This window comes from Crinia signifera, chromosome 2 (assembly GCF_055691185.1).
Source record: "Crinia signifera chromosome 2, ASM5569118v1, whole genome shotgun sequence".
Classification (NCBI taxonomy): domain Eukaryota; kingdom Metazoa; phylum Chordata; class Amphibia; order Anura; family Myobatrachidae; genus Crinia; species Crinia signifera.
This window is the reverse complement of record NC_139218.1, coordinates 269,703,457-269,728,884: the sequence shown is the minus strand read 5'-3', so window position 1 is coordinate 269,728,884 and position 25,428 is coordinate 269,703,457. Positions and strand designations below refer to the sequence as shown.

At 40.8% G+C, this 25,428-nt stretch overlaps 1 protein-coding gene across 1 annotated transcript in view; it reads right to left on the bottom strand.

The window, feature by feature from the left end:
- Positions 1-25,151, bottom strand: part of FGF14 (fibroblast growth factor 14) — a 509,370-nt gene extending 484,219 nt beyond the window's left edge. The window contains exon 1 of the mRNA XM_083168618.1: positions 24,279-25,151. Coding sequence (XP_083024744.1) covers positions 24,279-24,486 — 208 coding nt within the window. The 5' untranslated portion in view covers positions 24,487-25,151. The remainder of the gene's footprint in view (positions 1-24,278) is intronic.
- Between the last annotated feature and the right edge of the window lie 277 nt (positions 25,152-25,428).

Here is a 25,428-nt window from a genome sequence, read left to right as displayed (position 1 = left end):
GGCAGGAGTGTGTGTGAAATATAGCTAACTAGTATTGAAGGAGTTCTCAAACTACTGTATTTTGCTCTAGGGCAGACAAGAAAACGTATTAGAGTACCCCATAAGTTCCCACAGAATGGCCACAAGACGTATGGTCAGAATACCACCCATGTATGGCAGCATTGTGGTGGGACAGAACAGAAGTAAGGTAATGGCTAATACAATCACTTAATTCCTTACACAATTGCAGAGATAAGCTCCTTTGGGAGTCCCAGCACTGCCTGTGTTTTTCAATTTATTCATTAAAATTTTCAAACTTATGCTCTTCATGAGGGCTTTGGGAGTGGCAGGGAGGAAGTGGATGAAAGGAACCTGAGGATGGCAGGAGGCCTGCCTGATGACGTCTCTGATCTCTAAGCCCGTGATCCAAGGAGTCTGGAGTAACAGACAATTCAACTGATTTTTCAGACTCCTTAGATCACTGAGAGATCAGAGAAGACATCAGGATGAGGGTCAGTAACATGGAGTCATGCCCCTACGCTGAGATGGTTGCGACCTACTTTTGGGTCAGGACCCACAGTTTGAGTACAGCTGCTTTGTTGGATGCTTAGGCTCTTGTCTCTCTTTCTACAGTAGGTCTTTAAGGTCTCCACTTGCAGCCATGCTAGACATGAGTAATAGACAACCAGGACAGTCCAGCATATGTGTAAATGACCATTACTATGCTGGGATGTTACACAATGCCTGAGCTACTTGTTTGCTGTCCTCCACTTAACCATGTGTATTCATTCACTTTTTTTTGTCAACAACTTGTATTTTACCAGTAAAACAAAAAAAGACTAATTACATTTTTAGAAATGTTTTCCCATATCTGCACATACTAACTATAGTAGTAGGCTCTGATACAAGAAAACCGTGCAGGCTGTTCAAAACACATCTTACTCATACAGTATTTCCATGTTTCAAGAATAGAAAAAAAAACACATCAGGTGAAAAGAACAGTGTATAATTTTATATAAGAGAATTCCAGAAGAGTTAATACCTATTCATGTACAGCAGGTATCAGCGTGTCTGCAGAGCTTAGCAACTTGTCACTGCTGAGAGTTCTCAATAAAATGCTCTTCCTACAATTTACCTATAACAGACCTGATTTAGGAAAATAATACTTACACTATATTACAAAAGCTGTTAATGTAATTTTTCCCAGCAAAGCAAAATGCTTATACAGTTGTATAGCACTTGGCTATATTACATAACAAAAATCCAGTTCACAATTGTATAATGGCAATACAAATTGCAACTGAATATGTATACAATGTATAGCTCGGGCCACACACAGACTCGCTGTGGTGATCAGACCTTGCGCTAATAGACAGGATCCCCTTTCAATGTGACCACACACAGTTTGCTGACAAACCTAACAAATCCAACTGTGTACAGTTGACTACACAAAGGCCTGCAGCAATAACCTTCCAATCGAATTTACAGGCAGATATAGAAATAAAGTACCCAATTGATTTTGACTGGATCATGCACAGACTTCTTACTCCAACTGGGGCCACATGTGAAAATAATAACTAACATTTTATGGATACTGCAGCCAGTCGAAGACAAGGTTGACAATAATGACATGTCATGGTAGTCAGTTTTAGTAAAGAAATACAAAAAATAAATTGGTACATTTTAGGTCACGCAGCTAACTATTTCAGTGACAGTCAATTCTGTGAGGAAATTAATACTTTGATTTTACAGCTTGTCTGATGCATAAAGGATTCTAACGGCTGACAAATGACATGTCATCTCCTACTGGACATTTTATTTGATCAACATAAAGAACAGAAAGAGAGGTGGTGACAACATTGCACACTTTACCACTCAGTGAGCTTCACCATGGATGCTCAGGCACCAGCATAAGGCACAGCTGTCACAGGTATTTTAAAATAACAGGAGACATATACATTTATTTAGATAAAATATAGAGTATTTCATTAAAGCATAAGGCTGTAATAACACAGGTGCATTCTTATTTATTTTGTGAATCTACATCAAATTCTCTTTTCTACAAACCACACAGTATAGTTATGGTACATTAGATAAATGCTGACAATGTCAATATGATGATGTCGACATGCACATCCTGCTGACCAGCATGTCGACACCGATGCAATGACCACATGGTCATAATGTCAAGAATGCATTTCGAAGGTATCTCTAATGCTAACACTTGCCCTCAGGCTAATGGGAGCATAGTATTTTCCAACATGTTAGATGTCAAGATTTTAACATAGTGAATATTATTAACATACTCACTGCTTACAGTACAGCCCACTCTACACAACTAATAATGAATTCCTGCCATTCACTGGATACTCACCTCTACAGGAACACTTTAAATCCTGGGGTCCTGGTGAAGTGATCGGTGATAACGCACCAGCCAATCAGATGGTGTCGTTTTTCAATCCCAGCCTGCTGTCCTGTCACGTGATGTATTTCATGCAACTCCGTCCCCCGCTGCCGGGAGGGGGGCCGAGTAGGAGGTCAGACGGGCAGCAGGTCTGACCTCTAGCACAGGTCCGATAGGCACGGGACTGCGCACGGGACATGATGGAGACGGTAAACACCTCCAATTTGGCCCGATCCATTGGGATCAGGTGAAATCGGCCCAAATCGGACAAGTGTATGGGCACCTTTAGTCAAACAGGCATAATGATGGCAGAACATTGAACCATATGTTTTGATGCTTGGAAAGAAAAAACAAGTATGGTGCCATTATGATCATATGCCCCATATTATTGTAATATTATTTGTATTTAATAGTAAAAATAAATATTTCTTGGAAATCTAAACACAAAGTCCCATTGGTTATAAAAGCAGAAACGAACATGTAAACAGAAAGTACCATTCAATGGATTGGGGAGTAGCCTATCAGCTGCGGTAAATTACTACAGCTAATGGATTCCCAAGAGACTAACCAATTATTACTGTCATTTGTTTAAATGGCGCCAAAAGGGATCCGCAGCGCCCAATTACAGAGTACATAAACAAAGAAGCAATCAGTGACATGAAGCAGAATGCCAGATAACAAGCCCTATCTGCCCAGTTTTTTATTCGATAACACACAGGTCTGGGAACTTATCCTGGATCTAATATGTTATCTCCCGAGACATTTAAAACAGGCTGTAATTGGATAGCCGGATAATACTATAGGGCTACAAAACCTGTTTTTGCTGTGCGGTAAATTAGCAATAGGTTTTCATAGGCGTGCGCAGCACATTTTATTAGGGGGTGCATCATTAAAGGGGTGTGTATAGTACAACTTATTGGGCATGTCTAACACCACCAATCAGGCGTGTCTACCATCATCTACTGGCACTCGCTACAACATAAAATGTCTCTCAGCCACACCATAATCTCCTGCCTATTTCAGTTTTAGTCTTTTAATTACTCCCTGTAATGGTACATGCAAAATACTCAAAAACATATATGGATGGCACAGGTATGTAGTGATATGACAATGGTCTAGTACAAGTACTAATGCAAAACACACATGATTGATTTATGGGCGCTTCTGAAATACAGTTCTAAAAAGCAAAAGTATTTGGTAAAAGGTATTGGTAGCGACAGGGTGGTGTTCATAAGGGTGGGCACAGAATTAGGGGGTGCCTGTGCACCCCTAACACTCAATGTGCGCGCGCCTATGCCCAGTGTGTTATACTAAGAGCAAATACAGCCACCTTCTGATACAGAACGTGTAATCAATGATGATTGTAAACCGTAATGCCGTAATAAAGTGTCGTCACGCTGTTTCCTTGCTGCTCAGTGTTAGAGATGGTGTGGTAAGATTATGAATAGAAACTCTGTGAAAAGGCTTCATGTGCCAGGAGAAATTGTTATCTCATTTTAGCTGTCTGGCTTTTCAGATCAAAATTTACCCATTTTCCAGAACATCCAGTCAGCAGATCTATTCCAGGTGATTTAGGAGAACAGATAAGGTCAGTTATTTTTTATTTTTACTAGCCTTAAATAAAGTGTAAATTACAGAGACTGTTATAGTTACAGTATAACCAATATGGATAAAGGATAGTGCATCATTCATTTTGGATTATTAGACATTGCTAAAGGGCAAAGTTTTGCTCTTGAAAAATGTCCTTTTATTTGGCAAGTTTAAATATAGGATGGTCAAATGTCATTCTGACAAGGTCAGAAACACACGTCACTCAATGTTCTATTGTAGCTGTATAGTGAAAAAATAAATGTACTTACTGTTAGTGTTACAGAGCATAGCCTGGATATTATTCATTTACAGTTTCTTATACAGTGCAGCATATTCCGTTGTGCTTTACAATTGGAATAGCAGTGATAAAACAAACTGGGTAGTAACACACCGACATAGAGGTAGGAGTGCCCTGCTCACAAGTTTACTATCTTCGCCGCCCATCGCATTTATAATTATCGCATATGTTCTAACATATGCGATAATTATAGCAAAGGACAGCTCTTGCGTTAAGAGCTGTCCTTTGCGGTGAGAGTCGCCGGGTCCCAGCAGGTCCCGGCGGCTCCCCCCTCCCTCACACACCCGGCGCTGCTGCTACTGCGCCGGGCTCTCCTCCTCCCTGCACCCGGAAGAGGATCAGTGCAGGGAGGAGGTCAAAGGTCCAGCCAGCACAGCTCTGTGCTGCCTGGACACAGGTGAGGGAGGAGGGGGCGATGCGGGGCGGTGGGGGTCCGTGCGGGGCGGCGGCGGGTCATTGCGTTAACCCGCGGGGGATGCTTACAGCATCCCAAAATGCGGTGAAAACCCCGATAACGGGGTTTTTACCGCATTTCTTGCATAGAGAATCTCCCCCAAAATCAGAAACATTTAATACTACCATTCTCCTGTTCTACCACATCCCAAAGGCACTCCATTAGACTGCGATCTGATGACCATCTTTGTCCGCATTCTCATCTCCAGCATTGGCCTCAAGCCTCTAGTTGTACGTTAGAGTCCTCACTACTTACATTTAAGCTGTAATGTGTATTGAACTGTGGCGCTCTTTATTTGTACTGTATTTTTGTTATTTATTCAATGTTATGCCAAATTTTGTCTCCCTGTATTGTTCCTTTGTACGGTGCTGCGAAACACTTGTGGCGCCTTATAAATAAAATTATAATAATATTAATAATAATCATAATAACTATATAGAACTTCGGAGTACACTGATCTCATTGCCCTGTCCATGAACCAGGTTCAGATGATGTATGCTTTGTGACATGATGCATTCTCCAGGAGGTCGTCAATAGGTTGACACTCACTAGGTCCACACTAAGTATACTCCCATGGCAATGTGGGCACGGGGATGCCGACACAAGTTTAATGCGCAGTACAGAAATGTAACCATTCTTGTGTTACCAGCATGTTTACATTTAGAACGCTTACACAATTGAAATGCTTTAAGTAACATTATTACAGTGTTGGGATGCCAGTGGTGACATTCTCACTATTAACATACTGTACTTTAGTGAGTGTGTTGACCACAGATACTGAACCCAGTTCTCTTTCTGGAAGTTTGGAAAGACTGCATCCAAAACAGAGATGCAAATGCAATGCAAGGTCACGTCTTATGGTCGCCTCCCTATCAACTCCAAGCAGTCTGGCCATTCTTCTCTAATCTCTCCCATTACCAAAGTTGTTTGTAAATAGAAATGCTGCATGCTAGTTGTAAATAGAAATGCTGCATGCTAGATGTTTTTTTATTTTGCAACAATGCTCTGTACTCAAGCCACCTTCTCTGGTTTTCATAGTCACTTAGGGCCTGATTCACAGCTGTAATGCTAATCCTGTGGTGATTGCATTGATGTCAGATGCTGTGCAAAAGTATGCAAATATTGCCGCTGCCACGAGTATTACGGTGCCCACTAGCGGCATTGCAAATCCAAGATGCAGCATCCAGGGCTAGATAATAGGGTATGGCAGAGGCGATCACCCCAGGTCCCCCACACATATGGATCCCCACAACTAGTACACTAGTGCATATATAAACACAACGTTAGGTCCCACCCTATACGGAAGCCATGCAGAGATGCCACTTTACTATGAAGTGGAAAGAATGTGGGAGGAGTGCCCACTCTTCCAGGGAAGTGTGGGACTACCCAAAAAGTGGGAGTAGGCAGGTATACTGTATATGAATGGCATAGTTTATATATTAAGTATATTCTCTTCTATAAAATTACCTTTAAAAGTTTTGAAAAGATAATTTAGTAATATGACGTAAATTATACAGGTTGTCCACCGATTTTCCGGCACATAAGGCGCAGGAGGGTTTAAAGAGCAGCAGGAGGCAGGAGAGAGCCGCATTGCCTGTGGGAGGAGCCACGCTGCCTGCAGGAAGCCGGGCTGCAGAGGGACGCGAGAGGACGGTCCTACATGTAGACCAGTGGTTCCCAACCCTGGTCCTTAAGTACCCCCAACAGTACATGTTTTGCAGGTCTCCACACAGAATCACAAGTGCTATAATTAGCTCCACCTGTGGATCTTTTCAAATGTGCCTGAATAATGAGTGCACCTGCTGTGTGACCTGGAAAACGTCCACTGTTGGGGGTGCTTGAGGACCAGGGTTGGGAACCACTGATATAGACCATGGGGTAAAGCATGCTGCGGCAGATGAGACTGGGGCCGAGGGGGGAGAGTCGCACTGTGGTGGATGGGGGGCATTAGGTGCTAGTCCCCCCTGTGCTCCAGAGGATACCACTGATAATCTGGCTAAATCAGGTATCAGGCACAGTCCTGGAACCCAGGGTGCGGGATTATTGGTGGTCAACCTGTACTTTAAACATCTTTTTGATCACTTTAAATTACTATAGAACCCAGAGATATAACCGCAAACATTCCACAACATCATTTTTTGGTAGATGGAATAAATATAAAAATCATTTTGTATATACTTTGTGATTTTCCTGCTATTTTTTTACATTGCATCTAGCTTTCAGACATCAGAACATTTCATTTAAGGCCAAATCCATCTAAAATGAATTGTTATAGTAGCACTATAGAACAGGCTTTCCCAACCACGGTCCTCAAGGCACACCAACAGTGCAGGTTTTAGTGATATCCAGGCTTGAGCACAGGTGACTTAATTAGTACCTGAGGGATACTGATTAAACCATCTCTGCTGAAGCCTGGATATCACTAAAACCTGCACTGTTGGTGTGCCTTGAGGACCGTGGTTGGGAAAGCCTGCTATATAACCTCAGTACGTTTGTATGCACCATACAATTTTTAGCAACTTTCTTGTGTTTTGTTTTTATAACCTAAATGTATGATCCATTACTAGTAGATTCTGTTATCATCCATAGAGCGGACTGCAACACAGGTATTTCTCATTTGTATAGATATACAATACTTATTACAGAAGAGCTTCTGTATATGTGACAGATATCTGGGCATGTACAGCCGGAACACTCCTGACTCACACTATGGATGCATATTTAAAAGGTGTTAAGTGTATTCATGACATGTCTGCCTGCAGGAACTAAAGATATGCTCAGTTCCTTTTAAACAGGGTCATATCAAAAGTGATCAATCAATCAGCACAAACAAAAACATTTTAGTCAACTACTGAATTCTGGGAAATGTTGTTTTGTTTGTGCACTGATGTGTATTAGTATAGATAATGCGTGTATTGGGGTGTACACATGGTGCGATTTACTTTCTATTGGATCCTGATTCACTCGAGATCGCACGGTGCGGTGTACACATTCGATGTAGACTATATACTACAGATCTGTACTTTATAGTCTTGCCTAATATTTTCTATTAGATTTTGATGCCGCGGGCCCGTGCATTGGGATCTAAATCGAATTCTACCATTGACAAGCACAACGGAATCTGCTGCGCTATATAAAAAAAAACTGTAAATAAATAAATTTGACATAGGTGCACATGCTCTTGGAACAGGCACGTGGTCTCACTAAAATGTTGTGTGGCCTCACTCAGCCCAGCACTCTACACCTTCACTTCACTGTACACAGTTCAGCACTCTCCCTCCCCCCCTTCTAATGTTCAAAGCACTCTTTCACCCATTCACTAAAAGGTGACAGAAAAAAACACAGGAGAAAGGATGGACGGGATAGGGTCGAACAAAGATACAAGCAAGCTGTGCTCATCAGTGTTAATGAAAGAAACACTGCAGCTTGCACTCTGTGAACACCAGCTACACCCACTGGCACTTGCAGCGTATAGATCCATCTTTCTCTACTTCCACTGCCACTACACTACCCTTTGGAGACAGTCATGCTGTAGGATGTACCTGCGCCTAGAGTCACACCTGGTTCTAGATCCCGCCAACTCTGATGGAGACTGCCTCCTTTCTAGAAGGTGCAGGAGATTCCCTATTATTCCCCTGGTCGTATGGGTGAATCTCCCACATCCCATCCACATCCTAGTGAATTGGGCAGAAAGGGGAGATAATACAGCAGGTCCGTATGGAGGGGGCAGGGCTACAGTTGTGCTACTTATTTTATCCCCACCCCTTCCCCATGGACCTGCAATTTGTAGCATTTTGACACATTAGGTGTAGTTCCTAAGAGACAAGATCATCCCCACCTCCGAAATAGTAAATTGCTCCTCCTTTCAAAGTCTTCTCCCAGGAAGACAAAACACAAAGTTGGCAAGTGTGATTTATGGATTTAGATGGTCAAAGCTGGCCCAATTATACCTCCTAACATTAATTGTATATCAAAAGGATATTTCTCTATTAATCATTCAAGGAACAATAGCTACCGTACTAAACTGAACAATTTGACCGAAGGAGGCTCACATGCAATAGCCGGTAAAAATTGCTTGGAATTTGTTTGAATTCAGTTACATTAACTACTCAATGTCACAGAAGGCTGTCACACATCCCCAAAATAAAATGAGATTACGACCCACCTCTAGTCTCGTGCAAGAGATCACCAGTTTAGCTGAAAAACGTTTTAAAGAGAATAGGAAATATGAAACTGAAGACTAAAGCTCGTAAAAAAACATAACAGGCTACATTAGCTGTACAATGACAATAGAAAGATCAAATATTTTCTAGGTGCCTTGAAGTAGGGATATTTCTTTCTTCTCGATGGCACACTTTGCAAACACTGAAATCCATGTTTGCAAACAGATTCAGGCATACATTGCTATTTTCCTATTTCTTTATTCTCCAGAAGAGGTAGATGATATTCAGTGAGTAGCAGTACTTATCTTCAGGAAGATTTACATATATTTTCACAACCAAAAATCTAGGTCATTCTGTGATCTTGTGAAACGCTACTGCACTTCACAATTCCCAACATCTGCATTAAACATTTTAAGGTATTACACACTCCTCTATGAGTTTCTGCCCTATATTTCTGCAATATCCGTTATTCCTCATTTTCAGACATAAATAATGAATCACTTTAAAAGGTAATCCCAAGCCAAATACAAAACCATTCCAGTGTTTTTACTGCACATATATTGGCTGTTGGATAGAAAAGTGAAAGTTTGTGTTGAAAGAAAACAAAAAAGTGCATATTCTAAAAAAAAGAATGGACTCCTCACTGTAAAGTATTATGGGTATTCTATCTCACAGAGGAGTTAGTTCCATGACCTGTAAAAAAAAATCTGTGTTATAATTTACAGTAAGGAGGAGATTATTCCATACAAAGAGAACCAGAGAGAACACATTAGCACTGAACAGGCATTAACAAAGCAGACAAGAACTTATCATTGGCAATACAAATCCCATTCAATCTTTTAATTAGCAATATGGAGCAGCAGGAGGTCTATTTTTAGTGGATAAATGTACACCTGTGGAAAGTGGACAGATAATACTTTTCAGTCATACAATTCCTAATACCATTAACTATCAATCCAATATTTATTCTCTTTATCCAATGGTATCAAGTTTCAGGGTGTACCAACATAATACCATGGGCCAGATGCACTAAGCTTCAACAGTGATAAAATAGATAGTGATAAACAACCAACCAATCAGCTCCTGCAATCAGTGACATGACAGTTTGGAGCTGATTGGCTGGTTGTTTATCACTCTCCAATTAATCACTTTTTGAAGCTTAGTGCATCTGGCCCCATGTCATCAATCCATTGTGATATTTAATGTAAATAGTGTGCAAATGATTCTTGAATGTTAATATTTTAAAGGGAGAACTAAATTTTGTCTTGCTGCCCAACGGGAGCTATTCTGTTGTTTTGGCAGTGGGCATGAGTGCCGCAGGTGCCCATTATTTCTGTTTGCTACTTCCTGAAGTGGCGTGCAGACATCAGCAAAAGCGGTGCCTCCTGCTTCCCATTAAAAAAGCTGGAAGCAGGGGGTGGGAAGGGGGCCGGAACAAGCAGCGCGCTGTAAAAGCCCATTAAAAAACTATTGAAAGCGGCACCGTTATAAGTGCCTCAGTGACAGGGGATATGCTTTCAGCCAATATGAAAGCTCGCCCCTGTCACTGTAGCCAATGGGATTGGGCACAGGCAGCAGTGCTCGAAGTGGACTTCCGCACTGACTGCCCGGAGAGGATCAGCTGGAGTGGGACAGCAGCAGTACAAAACTCATCTACTATGCAATCTTTGTGCTGTCCCACTCCCTGCTACAGCCGCAGAGTCCTCGCCGCGCACCTGTTCTGCAAGCCATGCCACGGGGCGCCGCACGGACCAGGCATCAAGAAGAGCTGCAGTCACTTCAGAGTGCACAGAGACGGCTTCAATCATCATGGTCGCACTGTACATACAATGTAAGACTGCTGTCGGCGGTGGGCGGGGGACGTTTATCGATGGGGGGGGGCGACGATGTGGTCTGGTGTCAGCAGCGGCCGGGTTTGTGGGGTTTGTGGTGGCTGTGACAGTGCCTCTCTGTTCACAGCCACCACCGCACGTCACTGCTGGGAGGGGGCGTGGGGGGGGGGGCGTTGGCCATAATGGCACTGGGGGGTCCCGGACTGAAGGTCAATCCCGGGCCCCGCGATTCCTAGTGGCAGCCCTGGCTGTAAGTAATGGGCACCCATAGCACTTCCTGATCCCCCCCGGTAGCCTCATTAAAATATTGGAGTACTCATGTAACATCATTCTCCCAGTGGACAATCTGCAGGTGTCCTTGGTGAGATCGAGTTGGACCAGTGTTTGTCAGTGGGATTTTATCATGCTTTTATTCATGTCTTAAATTTTTTAAGTACAAAAAATTATTAAAGCCATTTGTTTTATCAAAGGTGCTGCACTATTATACATCTTGTGGTCTTTGAGCGTTCCCTGTGAAGGGAAAAAGACCATTCTTGTCATTGCAGGAACCTGTATACCATCCATTGGGTTCTTAACATGAGTGAAAGGCTACTTATATAAGTTATGTATTTCTGTCATTTATTTATATCACGTCTGTGGTGGCACAGTTTTTTATGGTGACATAAAGGGAAATCACATCTTTGATTCACACTATTTGCATTTTACTTCTGTTCCTTTTGTGTAGTGGTGACAGGAACACTGCCAGTGTGGATCTTTTTGCTGCATATCCTGGTAGCGCCAGCTCTAAAAATTCTATGCTGTGACCCATAGCACTTGCAAAACATTCAAATATTGCCTGTCATCAGTCCATTACTTAGACTCGCTTCAAAACACTCTCCAAAGCTTAGTAATTAGACCCCTTAGTACTGAGGACATTACAATTAATTCAATTAATGATAACATTAAAATTAAGTTTTGGTCAAATAAACTTGTACGGTTGTTCATTGTAAGTATATGAGAAGTAATGGCATCGGAGGTAACCAGTACTTTGGTTTCATTGGCTCGGTGTATGGGTGATTGGAAGAATTCCATATCCTCACAGTATATACTTACATGTAGCCATTAGTCTAATAAGCCAACCTTAATACAGTACCTCTTACTATAATTTTAGTGAGAAGTAACTATTTAGAAAGAATTATAAGAATCCTGTTTCCATCTAAATATTTTCTTATGGTTAAACACTTATCATACAGATGTGTTCTCATACACTAGCACCAAGCCAAACAACCTTTCTTGGTACACAATGTCCCATGTGACTTATCTTGTGCCGAGCATCTCACTCGTTCAAAAGTGCATCTTAACCCTTTTAAGTCCAATGTCTAGTCAGGCTCAACAGCCCTAGCGCTATTAGCAGATTCAGTGGTGAACCACTTTAAAATAACAACATTAATATCATTCAACATTCAATGTAGACCATTTTTGATTTGAAAACATTAAAAAAAATAACAATTAATTTAAACATTTAAAACTGTTTGAATTGCAAAAAAAAAAAATGTGGACTGCAAAAGGTTAAGCTGGGTACACACCTAAAGATTTATCTGTCCAAGCTGTCTGGTGAGAAAAAAATGTGGGAAGAAATGGGAGTATGACAATCAATCATTTGCTCCCGAACGCTGAACAAATAGTGCTCATTCAGAAAAGTTGGATATATCCGTATGATATAACAAATTCATACAAACAATAGTCCATTTTCCAGCGTTTGGGAGCAAATGGTTCATTGTCATATGCTCCCATAAATTCCAAGTTTTTCATTCCCACCAGACAAATTGGGTAGATAAATCTGCTTGATGGTGCCATACACTAGGGCGATTGAGTGAGATGCGATATCGGGCGTCGATTTCCCTTGAAGCTCCCAATGCGAGAAATTGCATCGAAAGTTTTTTTTGTGTGCATTCTATGTGCAAACAATCATACGATATATCGCATGACCCATGTGACCTGAATTTGGGTAATGTAATGAGGGCTGGGCTATCTGGGGGTATATAAACCGACAGATCGCACATTGCAACTCGATAAATTGAATGCAATTGCATGCCTGATACGATAAATATTAAGTGTGGCACGTAATATCAAGCAACATTTGACCAGCATGGTCACACATCGCCACGGGTGTGGATCAGTTGGTAACCATCAAGTTCGTCGACACCATTAGGTCGACATGCATTTAGGTCGACATGCAGGAAGGTTGGCATGAGTCTAGGTCGGCATGGGTTAGGTCGACAGGGTCATTAGGTCGACAGTGTTATTAGGTTGACATGGGTAAGGTCGACAATCAAAAGGTTGACATGGGGTTTTTTACATTATTTTTACCTGGATGTCGACACAGTCAACATGGACACTGAAACGTAGCACCGTATTTTATTCTCCCGCCACGCCCTAGTGGATGGTAGGGCATGAAATACCGCCTGTCGGCACAATTCGGCTCAAAGAAAATGTAAAAAAAACCATGTCAACCTTTTGACTGTCGACCTAACCCATGTTGACCTAATAATCCTGTCGACCTAATGACCTTTGTCGACCTAGACTCATGTCGACCTTCCTGCATGTCGACCTAGACTCATGTCGACCTAAATGCATGTCGACCTAATGACTGCTGGCGTCAGATAACACATTCGATGTGCATACAATCACGAAAGTTAGCGCACCGATGCAGTCAAAATCGATGGGTTATTTACAATAATTTTACAAGTGTATGGGCACCATTAGCTGAAATTATATGAAACAAAACAGTTTACCAAAACTGCATTGATTCATTTGATATGTGAGACTTGTACAGCTGACTGCGTATACAAAGTGCTACAATGCAGTGGACTTGGCTTTTATTCACTCAAGAATTAAACCTCATTTCTGGGTGGTTATAGTTACGGCATGAGGTCTCTGGCACAGCGGGGTGGTATTACGCTGTATAATGGGTGCACATAAGGCACAAATTGATGAGGCTAGGTGTATGACTGAAGACACATCTGTATGTGTTCTTCTCCCAGATTTGGATTCTAAGCGTGTGAGAACTAACAGCTGTCTGCCTGTTAGTACCCTGTCTTATTTTCATCCTATGTTTAAAACTGTACAGTGATATGGAATATGCTGGTGCTAAATAAATAAATGTTAAAAAAACGTTACTAAAATGGAAATAAAAAGTGTCAGCAAAAGGTTTTTCAAGATATGCCACAATGGCACAAACTATTTTAACATTTTAATTACTGTACAGTTTCCTGTTACTGAGATTGAGATGCAGGACATCAATATTGGCATCTTTGTTGCACAAGATGTGAATGCTTTTCTACATGTACATTACTAAATGAGCATATCTGTTTAGGGTAGAGGTAGGCAGTAACTGGCCTTCAGCTGGAGATCCACCAATTGGCCACCCCTGGTTAAGGGACCATTACAGACAACAGATTTCACTAGATTCTTACATATCAACACATATGTATCTGTATACTGTATACTTTGTTTATAAACAAACAGATACAGGCACGCATACATACAGATGAGCCAATGCACCGAAACGACCCGTCTTGGCGCGCCAAACACCCCGAGAGAGGGACGTGCGAGCATTTCAGATGCTCGTGCATCCATTCCCAAATGTGGTACAAGCGTCTCACATGCACGCCACCTCATTCGCACCGCGGCACGCCGAGAGCCGGAAAGATGACCGCGGCTCCATCTGTATATACATACATACATACATGCAAGAATATATAGTGACCCAATTCCTTAACAGGCATTCCTGTAGTAAGTTTAATAAATCATGATAATCTATGACATGACAACAAAATAAAACAGGAGTACTCAATTAACAATTTGGAGCAACTATGGTTATATATCATGTAATATGAACAAATGAGAGGTAGTATTGTGCAGTCAGTCATTATATTTACGTTACAAAAAAAGATTAAAAAACGATCATTTGTAAAAGTAAAATCAACCTAAAAATGATTTATATTTATGAGCTGCCCTCGTGACAGATGGCATGTCTGATAAAACACCCTCACTGCTCTTTCAGAGGTTATCACCAGCAAGCATTGCAACTGACAGATATATCTACTGTGCAATATGTTGAAGTCATGTGTCCAGTTTTAAATCAGTAACCCTACAGCATCTGCTGAGGCCATACAGTATCAGTGAGACCAGAGGCACAACATCAATAAATCGTTTACTGCAGCCAAAATATCTGCAATAGATTTTTAATCATCAATATTGAAGAATAATTAACAGTATTTTCTGACTATCAAAATGCAAATTTGCATTTTCTACAAAACAGAAGTATTTTTTGTTTTGTTTCTTGCTTTTTTATTTATAATAGTAATAATCGCTCTTGTTATCCTTCAACAAGTTTACTTATGCTCTGTATTAGCCCCAAATACACTTAAAAGAAAAAAAAAACATAAAGTTACATAAGGTGCCCATACACTAGGGAAGAAGTTGCCCACAATCCCCCTTGAACCACTCGGGAAGGACTGTATGTGATACACCATATGCAGCCCTTTTGGACACAATGTATCGTATGCAATCCAGCCAAACCTGACGGAGGTTTGGCGATACAGCCTGCTTGATCTTAAGGCACTGCTGCGATGCTCACAGTACCATGTATTGCATCGTACTAATGTCAAACACATGGGATTTTGATACTTTTCATTTGATTTCTTGCTGGAATCGGAAGACAAGAGACCAAAATTGCCCTAAAATCGCCATGGTGTATGGGGACATTTACTCTATATGACATTTCCATTAACCAGCTTTTTTTTACTTGGTTATGTAAATTCTGAATTTTTAAATAAGAACCCAAAACAACCTGTCTTCTTTTAGACTAGACTATGCATAGTTATGGACCCTATCAGAAGCAAAGATATAAGACAAAAACATTTTATTTTTTATTGCTACATGTGAGTTCTGGTACACATTAGGTGTTATAGTAAAACAATATATCTTCCATGCAGTATCTCTTTTTAGGGAACAGTTAGGGTCAGGCTACAGAAGGGAATGGATAGGGTGTGATTGTGTGAGTATGTGGGGGGAATTTAGGAGTAGACACAATGTACCCCTCCAAATGTATAATCATGTTCTTGGAGGGGTATAAATAGCAGAATTGGGCCAATAAAGACAGTCAGTTTTCAGGAGAATTTCTCTTAAAAGCTCAATAATGGGTTATATGATGTGTGTCAGGCGCAGATGGAGCTGCGCTTATTCAACCCACCGGCGCACCAGAGCGGTCCACCTAGGACGCTGTTCATCAAGAATGGGACGCGTGTGAAACGTTTGTGCACCCCATTCGCGGCAATGGGATGTGTGTTAGAGGTGTTCGCGCATCCCCATCTCCAGGGGCAAATTTAGGGGTCAGGCCACCCCTAGGCACAACATTTTTGTCCCCCCCCCCCCTATTTTAATGTAATCATATATGTATATACATTGTTATTTATATATTTCATTAAAATTTAACTCTAGCCCACCTTAATATTTTTTTAAGCACTCTGGGCTGCTCACTGTACAGATGACCCGGAGGGAGGCACTTATTAGTACAGTGATTAGCAGTGTCTCCGTCAGTCTCTCTCACACTGTGACTGACTGAGTGCAGGGAGGATCTGCGCGCCGCTCAGCTGCTGGATACGCAGCCAATAGACTGTGTGTGTGTAGAGTAGCCAATGGGCGGGCGCCGGCAGCAGTGAGCCTGAGCCATTTCCGGATACACAGGGGGACCGTCGGACCCAGCCACTAAGCAGTGATGTAATGTGCATGGCAGAGTGGAAGGGCAGTGGCGGGGGACGAGCAGCGCTGCCGCCAACATATGATAATTCATGTCTGCGGCGGTGGCGCTCCTCACTTGCCGCTGCCCACCCGCTGTGCCATGCTGCTATTTAACAGAATGACAGCCTGCCTGCCGCCCTTAAATGGTGCCGCCCTGAGGCCGGTGCCTCACGGGCCTAGGCACGAATCCGGCCCTGCCCATCTCGCCAAATGGCATGCCCAGATGGATCCTCTGATGTGCCAGCGGGTTGAAACATAGAAACATAGAATTTGACGGCAGATAAGAACCACTTGGCCCATCTAGTCTGCCCCTTTTTTTAAACATGTTACCTCAAACCATATTTGATCCTTATTTTTTTGTAAGGATATCAATATGCTTATCCCAAGCATGTTTAAATTGTACTACTGTATTTGCGTCTACCACCTCTGATGGTAGGCTATTCCACTTATCTACTACTCTTCCTTTGAAGTAATTCTTCCTCACATTTCCCCTGAATCTTCCTCCCTCTAGTTTCAGTGCATGTCCTCGTGTTCTGTTGCTCCTCTTCCTGTGAAGAATGTCTCCCACCTGTACCTTGTTAAAACCCTTGATATATTTGAAAGTTTCTATCATGTCCCCCCTTTCCCTTCTCTGCTCTAAAGTATACATCTTAAGATCTTTTAGTCCTTCCTTGTACGTTTGGTTTTGTAGGCCATGCACCATTTTAGTTGTCCTTCTTTGTACAGTCTCTAATGTATTTATATCCTATCCCCGTTGAATAAGCACGATTCCATCTGTATATGGAGGTGTTATGTTGATGGGAGAGGGTTTATTGAACTTGCAGATCAGAGGTAAAAGTCTTTATTTCCACTTTTAAAAAATCTGTATAAAACAAAGAAAAACTACTAAACAGATATTTTTATGTACCAAAAATACTGCAGGCATTTTAAATTTTTTGAAAAACACTTGCTTAATATTGTTTTTTAACCATTATTAAAAAAAATCAGCCATTTAATGGCCATTACAACCCTCCTGTGCTTTCTTTATGCTATCTGGCTTCTATATGGTCCTGCTATTTCATTTATCACTTATTTTGGTGCAGGATGGTTTCTTCGTTTTTTTTTATGCACTTCTCCTGGGTGGCATATTTCAGAAGCTAGCGCAACCTTGCAGCGACTACCGCGAATTAGCATTTGACAGAATCTGGCATCTCTTGGGTGTGCACATTCATGCAATGTGAGTTTTATGATACAAACACGCTTTCACATACTTGTGCATAATAGGACAGATTCCAAGTAGTCAGGAGAAATGCAAGACAGAGCAAGAACATAACCAAAGCTGAGAAATCATGGTAGCAGGAAAAAGAATTATCATGAAAGTGCAACAATGTTATGGCAAAGAAGGTTTGGAAAATACAGCCTATAAAGGCAGAAAATATGACAAATATAAGTATATTGCAGTTAGTGAACAAGTTAATCTGGGACAAAGCACGCATCTGAATTTAGGGGCATGGCTGAGCGGCAAGCAGTGGCGTAACTAGAAATTTTGTGCCCCCCAGCCAAAAACTGTTTCTGGCGTCACACGCATAGGAGAAGCTGAGGCAGGGACCAGCAGACACTGCTGCTTCCCCTGCCTCTGACACTCCATACCAGGCCACGCCCCCTGCCTGTCCACCCACCCTCCCATTGGACAGACTGCACTCCCTCCCATTGGACAACCCACCCGCCCTTCAAATAATGTTTTTTTTTGACTGACTGACACACTGTCATGGCCACACCCGCACCGACTCACCTGTGATCAGCGAGCGCCTGTGATCAGCGAGCGCACGGGCAGCGGCAGGCAGCCGCATCTTTATGTAGTGTAGTGTGACAGACTCACTGATGATTGTCACACTCACTCAGTGCGCTGGCCCACGCAGCAGGCAGTATGCAGGACTATCCCAAAAAAGATGGGATGGTACTTAGAAAATCGGGACAGTTAGGAGGTATGCAGAAGAGAAGAGAATTAAAGCAGTGCTAACATTCACTAATGAAATCAGGGAACTGCAAATACATCTGAAATAACAGTGTGCTCAAATGCAGTAGTAGGACAGACTGTACAGTACAATTTCCCTAAGGAGAGACATCATTTCATAACTGAAATCCCCCAGCATCATAGAGCAATAGAAGAGTATCTGAACAGATACCATATATGGCAGATCTAACAAAACAGCACAATACAGATCTCTTATAAGGGACAGATCAAAAAAGAGTCATTAATAAGATAACAGCTATCACTCTGGGGTCAACTGGTGGTATGGAATAGGATACAAAAACGCAGGGCCTGGAAGTCAGCACAGGTTGGTGAATCCCCACTAGCTGGGCAACATGGCAGAGTCTGGAAGGATCTCAAGCATTTGGGTGACATTCAAACCATTCACAGTTATGCCTCGGGTGAAGCACAGTATTTTTATATATGTAGTATGGAGAAATGCTTATACTTTCTATTAGTGTGATGACCATATTAAAAATGGATACAAACGGATCCTTCCAAAGAAATTCAGTCTATTGAGGAGGCAAAATGCCTCACCTAGCCCTACAAACCACACAATAATCAGTGGCAGAACCAGGAGCGCTGGTTATGAAACAGAACTCAATAAACTGGCAACATGCTGATTACCTGTTCTTTAGTAAGAAGTGACAGTTGCTCCTATCTGACCTGCGTTAACACTTTAACTACATATAGACTTGCGGTGTATCATTTCATCAGTTTGATGTGTGCAGGGACTTTGCATATGGAAACTTTATCCATAATCAAAGCCATGGTATGACTACAAAAAATGTACAGTAACTACTGAACCATCATGGAAAATGACTGCAACCAAAGAATGCAGCATAGACCTGCTTAGATACAAGTCAGGGTTTATTATACTGTATATTGAACATTCTTGATGAGTATGGTGAGAAGCTGGACAATTGTCAAGACCCTTACTCTTCACCTTCTTTCCTACATACTAGGCTGTAGTATTGTCATCATGGTTTCACTATCTTCCAACAATATTGGAAAGTAACATCTTTTTATTTAGAAAATCTGTAGAACTGATCTCTCTCCTTTGCAAGCTATATTACTGTACATGAATGAAAATGTAATTACAAAAGGTAAAATTCAGTTTAAACAATAAGCAGGGTTAAGAAACAGTTTACATTGGAATGACAAATTCAGTTTAATAAAGACACTTAATATTTATGTCATTGAAGCAATAACTGTGATCCTGGACTCCATTTGTATATTAGCACATCCAGACATGTTATAGCAACCCATAGCTATTAAACTACATGCTAAGCAATTTAAGGCACTGTCTAGAACATTGTTTTTATTGTTTCATTTATATTTTGGGTATTACAGAAGGACAATATTAACCACAGGGTTTCTAAAATCATTTATGGCTTTCGGTCCCTCAAGTGCTTAAATAATATTCATTATTAATCTATTTCTGAGGATGGACAGATTAACAAATGTAATGAAACTGCCTTATTAGCAAAAAAAGAAAGTGAAGAAATCTATCTGATTTTGTCCTTTGGACCCTTCGGAATCATCTAGTAGGTATCTAGTTTAAGTAATTCAGAACTTGGAATCTGTCTTTTGTGAAATTGGGCACTTTGGGTTGCCAAAAGTATGTTTCAGATGGATGTTTTGCAGTTAGCATGGGGCTAATGGAAGTACCAATATTAATGCTAACACCTGCATTAGCATAAAGTACTAAATCTGACGCCCATGGCTGCCAGCAAATACAGACATTTTGGGTTTGAACCCCCTAATGAACAAAAAAAAAAACTACAAAACAGCATCCATCATTTCTAAACCTGCATTACTATAGTATCTCAACAGCAAAACATTTACAAATACTGTTGAGAGGTGAGTGAAGCATGAGAAGACCAATCAGAATCTTCTATCAACAATAATAGGGAATGCACAGATAGAGTGGCCTGAGGTGACGAAATGCTAACTTCATTCTCGTCTCCTTGTGGTCGCTGGCGTAGATAATGGCTATGATTCCTAGACATCTCTGACATGATTATAACCTGCGGAAGCTCAAACCAAACCTATTAGTGTTCCTTTTCATAGAAAGTGCACTTTGAGAATATTGCTCCATTTGAAATCACTGACCCACAATTGAGATTTCTTGAAAAGTTCTTGAATATTTAAAGATCTAATATATATGTATATAATAATATAATAACAAAACATATCTCCAAAGACAATAGTGCTGCAATACAAGTTGAGAAATAAACCCCCCAAAAAAGTGCATAGAACAGGTGAAATTTCCATTATTAAAATTGATTACTCTTTCTCTAGATCAGGAAATGCTGTACAAAAGTTACATACAAAATAAGTTAGTAAGTAAAATAATAAATACAATTTTCTTCAAGTGTAAAACCATGGTGGCAATCGGTCTGCTACTGAAGGGTGGCATGAGATGAATTTACTAACTTTCTATGCTGGGAGAAGACCCTCTTGGGCAGTGAACAGATGTGCATTAATAGGCCATAGCCTGCAAAATAGTTGGTCTTTGGGACACAGCGACTGCTACTTATGCTTTTTGTTGCCTCATTATTAAAGGATTACAAACAAAGTAGTACCTTGGGATATTTGACAAACATCTGATGAGATCAAAAGAGCCGACTGATTTAAAGAATACAATTGACTAAATGGAAGTCAGTCATGTTTTTTTTTTTTTGCAGTACTTTGATTGCAAATTCGAAAGAAAAGTATCCTAACAATACAAACAAACAAACACCTGGGCACCTCATGCACAGTAGTAGAATAGTCCTTACAGATAACAAAAAGTAATAAAGCAGGCCTATTTTTTAAAGGCAAAAAAGTCAAATTATACTGTATGGAAGAGATATCTCTAATAATCACTGTGACATCCTATATCTATTTATCTATCTATCTTATAGATATATCTCTCTATATTTATTATTTATTTATTTACAGTTTCTTATATAGCGCAGCAGATTCCACTGCGCTTTATTAATAGTAGACAGTGATAAAACAAACTGGGTAACAACAGACAGACTTGGAGGTAGGAGGGCCCTGCTGCAAGCTTACAATCTATAGGGACATAGGAGGGAAACACAAGGACAGGCACCAGTACTAGCATAGCAGTCCCCCCAAGTCCAGAAGAAAGCTATATAATACATAAGTGCCTCAGAGGGTTATGTGTGTGGTACTTAAATATGATAGGCTTGCCTGAAGAGGTGAGTTTCAGGGAACGCTTGAAAATTTGGAGGCTAGTGGAGAGTTTTATTGTGCGTGGAAGGGCATTCCATAGGGTGGGGGCAGCCCGATGAAAGTCCTGTAATAGTGAATAAGAGCTAGTGATCCGTGCAGAACAGAGATGCAGATCTTGTGTAGAGCGTAGTGGTCGAGTTGGGAAATATTTTGTGATAAGTAAAGAGATATATGCTGGTGCAGTATGGTTAATAGCTTTATATGTGAATGTATGATCAGTCAGTACTAAAAGTGCTAAGTAAGGCATGTTTCACTGACTCACATAACATCTTTCACAACCAAATTGATTACCCTGGTAGGTATCTCTATAGAATAGATCGCTCTCTGGAATTCTTTATTTGTGCATTAAGGATTACATTGATTGCATTGGACTCAAAGGTAATTGATTAAATTCTTTTCAGTATCTGTGTCTTGGGAATAAAGCCCTTCTCAGCCTCAGGTACAGCTGCCTTAGGAATACTGCTGGAGGTCCACTGAGGGCACAACAGCCTGCTGATTGCTGATATATAATTTTATATATATATATATTTATATATATATATATATATATATATATACATATACATATACATATATATTGAGGTATGTGTGTAATCATCAATGAATACAAACTTAACATTTGTTTACTGAATAAAGTATGTCATTAAGATCAGGTTGCTGTAGCTGTTTGGAAGTTTCAGTGCACCGAATGAATGAATTCCCTCCTCCCATAGATGTGCATCTGCCTTTGTGGTACACTGTCTATGAACTATACACATGTGATGAGTGGTCAATCCCCGCCACACATCAGAGTACATATTTAAGAATAATGAATCAATAGGATAAATAAAGTTAACAGTCTTCTCTCCTAGCATACTGGGCCTATACATATAACCACTGCAAAAAAAATTAAATGAATAAATAAATCTGCAGTAAATTGGGGAAAAAGAAGCATAAAATGTGTTGTTTGTCTTTCTCGTGTATTTACAATGCTACAGTCGTGTAAGCCCAGCAATGTAAGACCTATGAGTACTAGTTAGGTATGCATTGCTTGTTTCTCAATGAAGTCAAGGTAAGGTACACATCTATGCCTCGTATACCTCACTGCAGTAACTGAAAGTCTCTGGTACTGTAGCTGGTATCTTCCAAAGTGGTTAACACATACTGTAACAAAGAATTGTTTCTCAGACCTGCAAGCAGTCATTGAGCAATTGTACCCAGACAGCTAGGTTAATTCCACCTCTTTGGTATTCTAAGAAGTACTCTTTGCTGCAGAATGATATGACAACACACACTTAGAGAATTCCAGCCCTGCAAAGCCTTGCCTCACTCCAAATGCCCTCAAATAATGAGCACTTCATGTGAAACATGGCACACAGAAACACCTAAAAGATTATTTTCATATCCCAAGGGCAGAAAATCAAAGCTGGACCCTACAGGTTCTGCTGTTTGTTGATGTTGGGATGTCACAATAGAAAAGAAAGCTGTGATCTACTACACTGCAGTGCCAACGTCACAGGCAAACCAGGGATTCATTGCTCTTTATGGGACTGAGAGCCAAAAGAATTGCAGGTCATGAAGAACCAAAGGAATGTAACAGAAACATTTAATTATAATCATGTAATCCACTGACAGCACTCATTGCAGCAGATAAACCAAGGCCATGGGGGAAAAGCGAATACAGGGGCACACTGCTCAATTTCCTTACAGGAAAAAAACCCAAGTCTGTGAAAAAGGAACATACTGGTCCCTATTCTAGATTTTATTATATGAATGAGGGCTAGGGAGCTAGGCATAACGTGTGGGTAACAAAAAAAAAACGAATGGGACTAAAAATTGCTGTTAATCTCCTACTGGAGAAAGCTCACACAGTGTACTGCAAATATTAACCCTGTAGAGTCTGTTTTCACTGCATCACATAAAAGCGCTACTGATGCTGCATAGAAATCACATATTGTATGTATATGAAGCACAAATAATGCATCCATAAAGATATCCGCATGATAGGGTCACTTAGGCTCTCTGCCCCTCTGCATGGCAATGCCACGCTCCCAGGGTATGATGAAGAGGCAGAATTGAGTAACAGCCTGCCAGTGTTTACATTTTTCTCCCCCTACTTTTGAGAGGTGGTTCGTGTTTGGAATATTTGCAAGCTAATCAGAAACTATTGCAGAATGCCAGTGCCATAGTTGACGTATATTAACCAACTGCAGTCGGTGCCTTACACTGGAAGGTGCCTCCATGCCAGCTACCTGCATTTGCAGTATTTACTAAAGAAATCGTCAGAGGAGGGGGGAAACATGACACACAAAGTTGCCACTCCTCTAGGAAATTAGCACACACACCAGACCCGAATCACATTTTATCCCTCAGAGCTAATTAAGTTTAAAAATGCAGTCGTAAGGTGCGCGAAAATCGCATCGGCCTCCTTGTAAGCTCACGTTATTTCCTAAACGGTTTTAAAGATCTAGTGCTCCTCAGTATAAAGCGAGAGACAGATATCAAAGTAAAATCATGCATTGTATAGTTTTTGTTGCTTACCACTTGGGTTCTTGTTTTTCTTAAGACTCTTGCCACAAAGACACTGCAGCATATGCGTTCCTTTGCTGAAAATGTTCCAAAGAAACCACATTGATTTGGGCGAAAAGCAATCCAGCAGCTTAGACACCCTGAGAACGAAGAAATCCTTGTCGTTGCATAATAAGAGATTGTGATCAGTTCTCCAGTGCAAGGGTACCAATTTAACCATAGAAAATGATTATTTTCCTATCGTCTCCTAGTCTTTTATTTCCTTGTGTGGTTTATTTCTTGAGAGACTCCTCAATTAGAGAGATGTTGTGTATCTTTTCTTTTTTCTGCTTTCAGATGAGGTTAAGATTAATGGTTAGAACTACATCAACACTGGGCTATTCCCAAAGTGTGCAATTTTCCTTTCCAGCATGCAGCCAAATGAAAGTAAGCTAAAGAAATCCCACAGGAGGCCAAAAAACTAATCTTATAACAGGGAGACATGTACGATCCCCGAAGTAAAAAACATTGCCTATCACTTGATTGCTATGAGGATGGGTGGATCTGTAGAGCATCAAAAGCCAAGGCAGGATTCATGATACTAAAAGACTGCAGTTGTAGCACCAAGCACAACAAACATCACCCAATCAAGCCTGAATGATGATGATATAAACTCCCCTTTGCAAGTGTCAATAGTATTACCATCAATCCCCAGTGATCTGTGCAATCTTATTTAACCAGCAGTTCCAAATCACACAGCAGAACTGATGTAAATCCAGATCCCCTTAATAGATGATTACTGTGGGTGGGTGGAAAGAGAGACAGATCCTCTTCCCCTGCTCTCACTGTCCCTGCTGCTTCAAGCACTGGTGTGCATTCGAAATAAATTTCCCTGTCTTTCACTCCCTGTGCTTGGCTCTGAATTGCAGGCACAGATAGAGTAGGAGGAGTTCAATTTTTTTTTCACATTTTTTTTTTTATCAAAAGCTTTATTTTATCCTTACCTAGAAGACATGATTTTTTTTTTTTTGTCTTTTTTTTTCATGATCAGATACAATTCTGAATCATCATAAGGCGCCGGTAAGGTTAATGTAATATTCATGACAACATTTAAAAGCTAACTTGGTTATCTAACATGGTTAAAATTGTGTTGTTGCTTTTCTAAAGAATCTTGATTTTTATT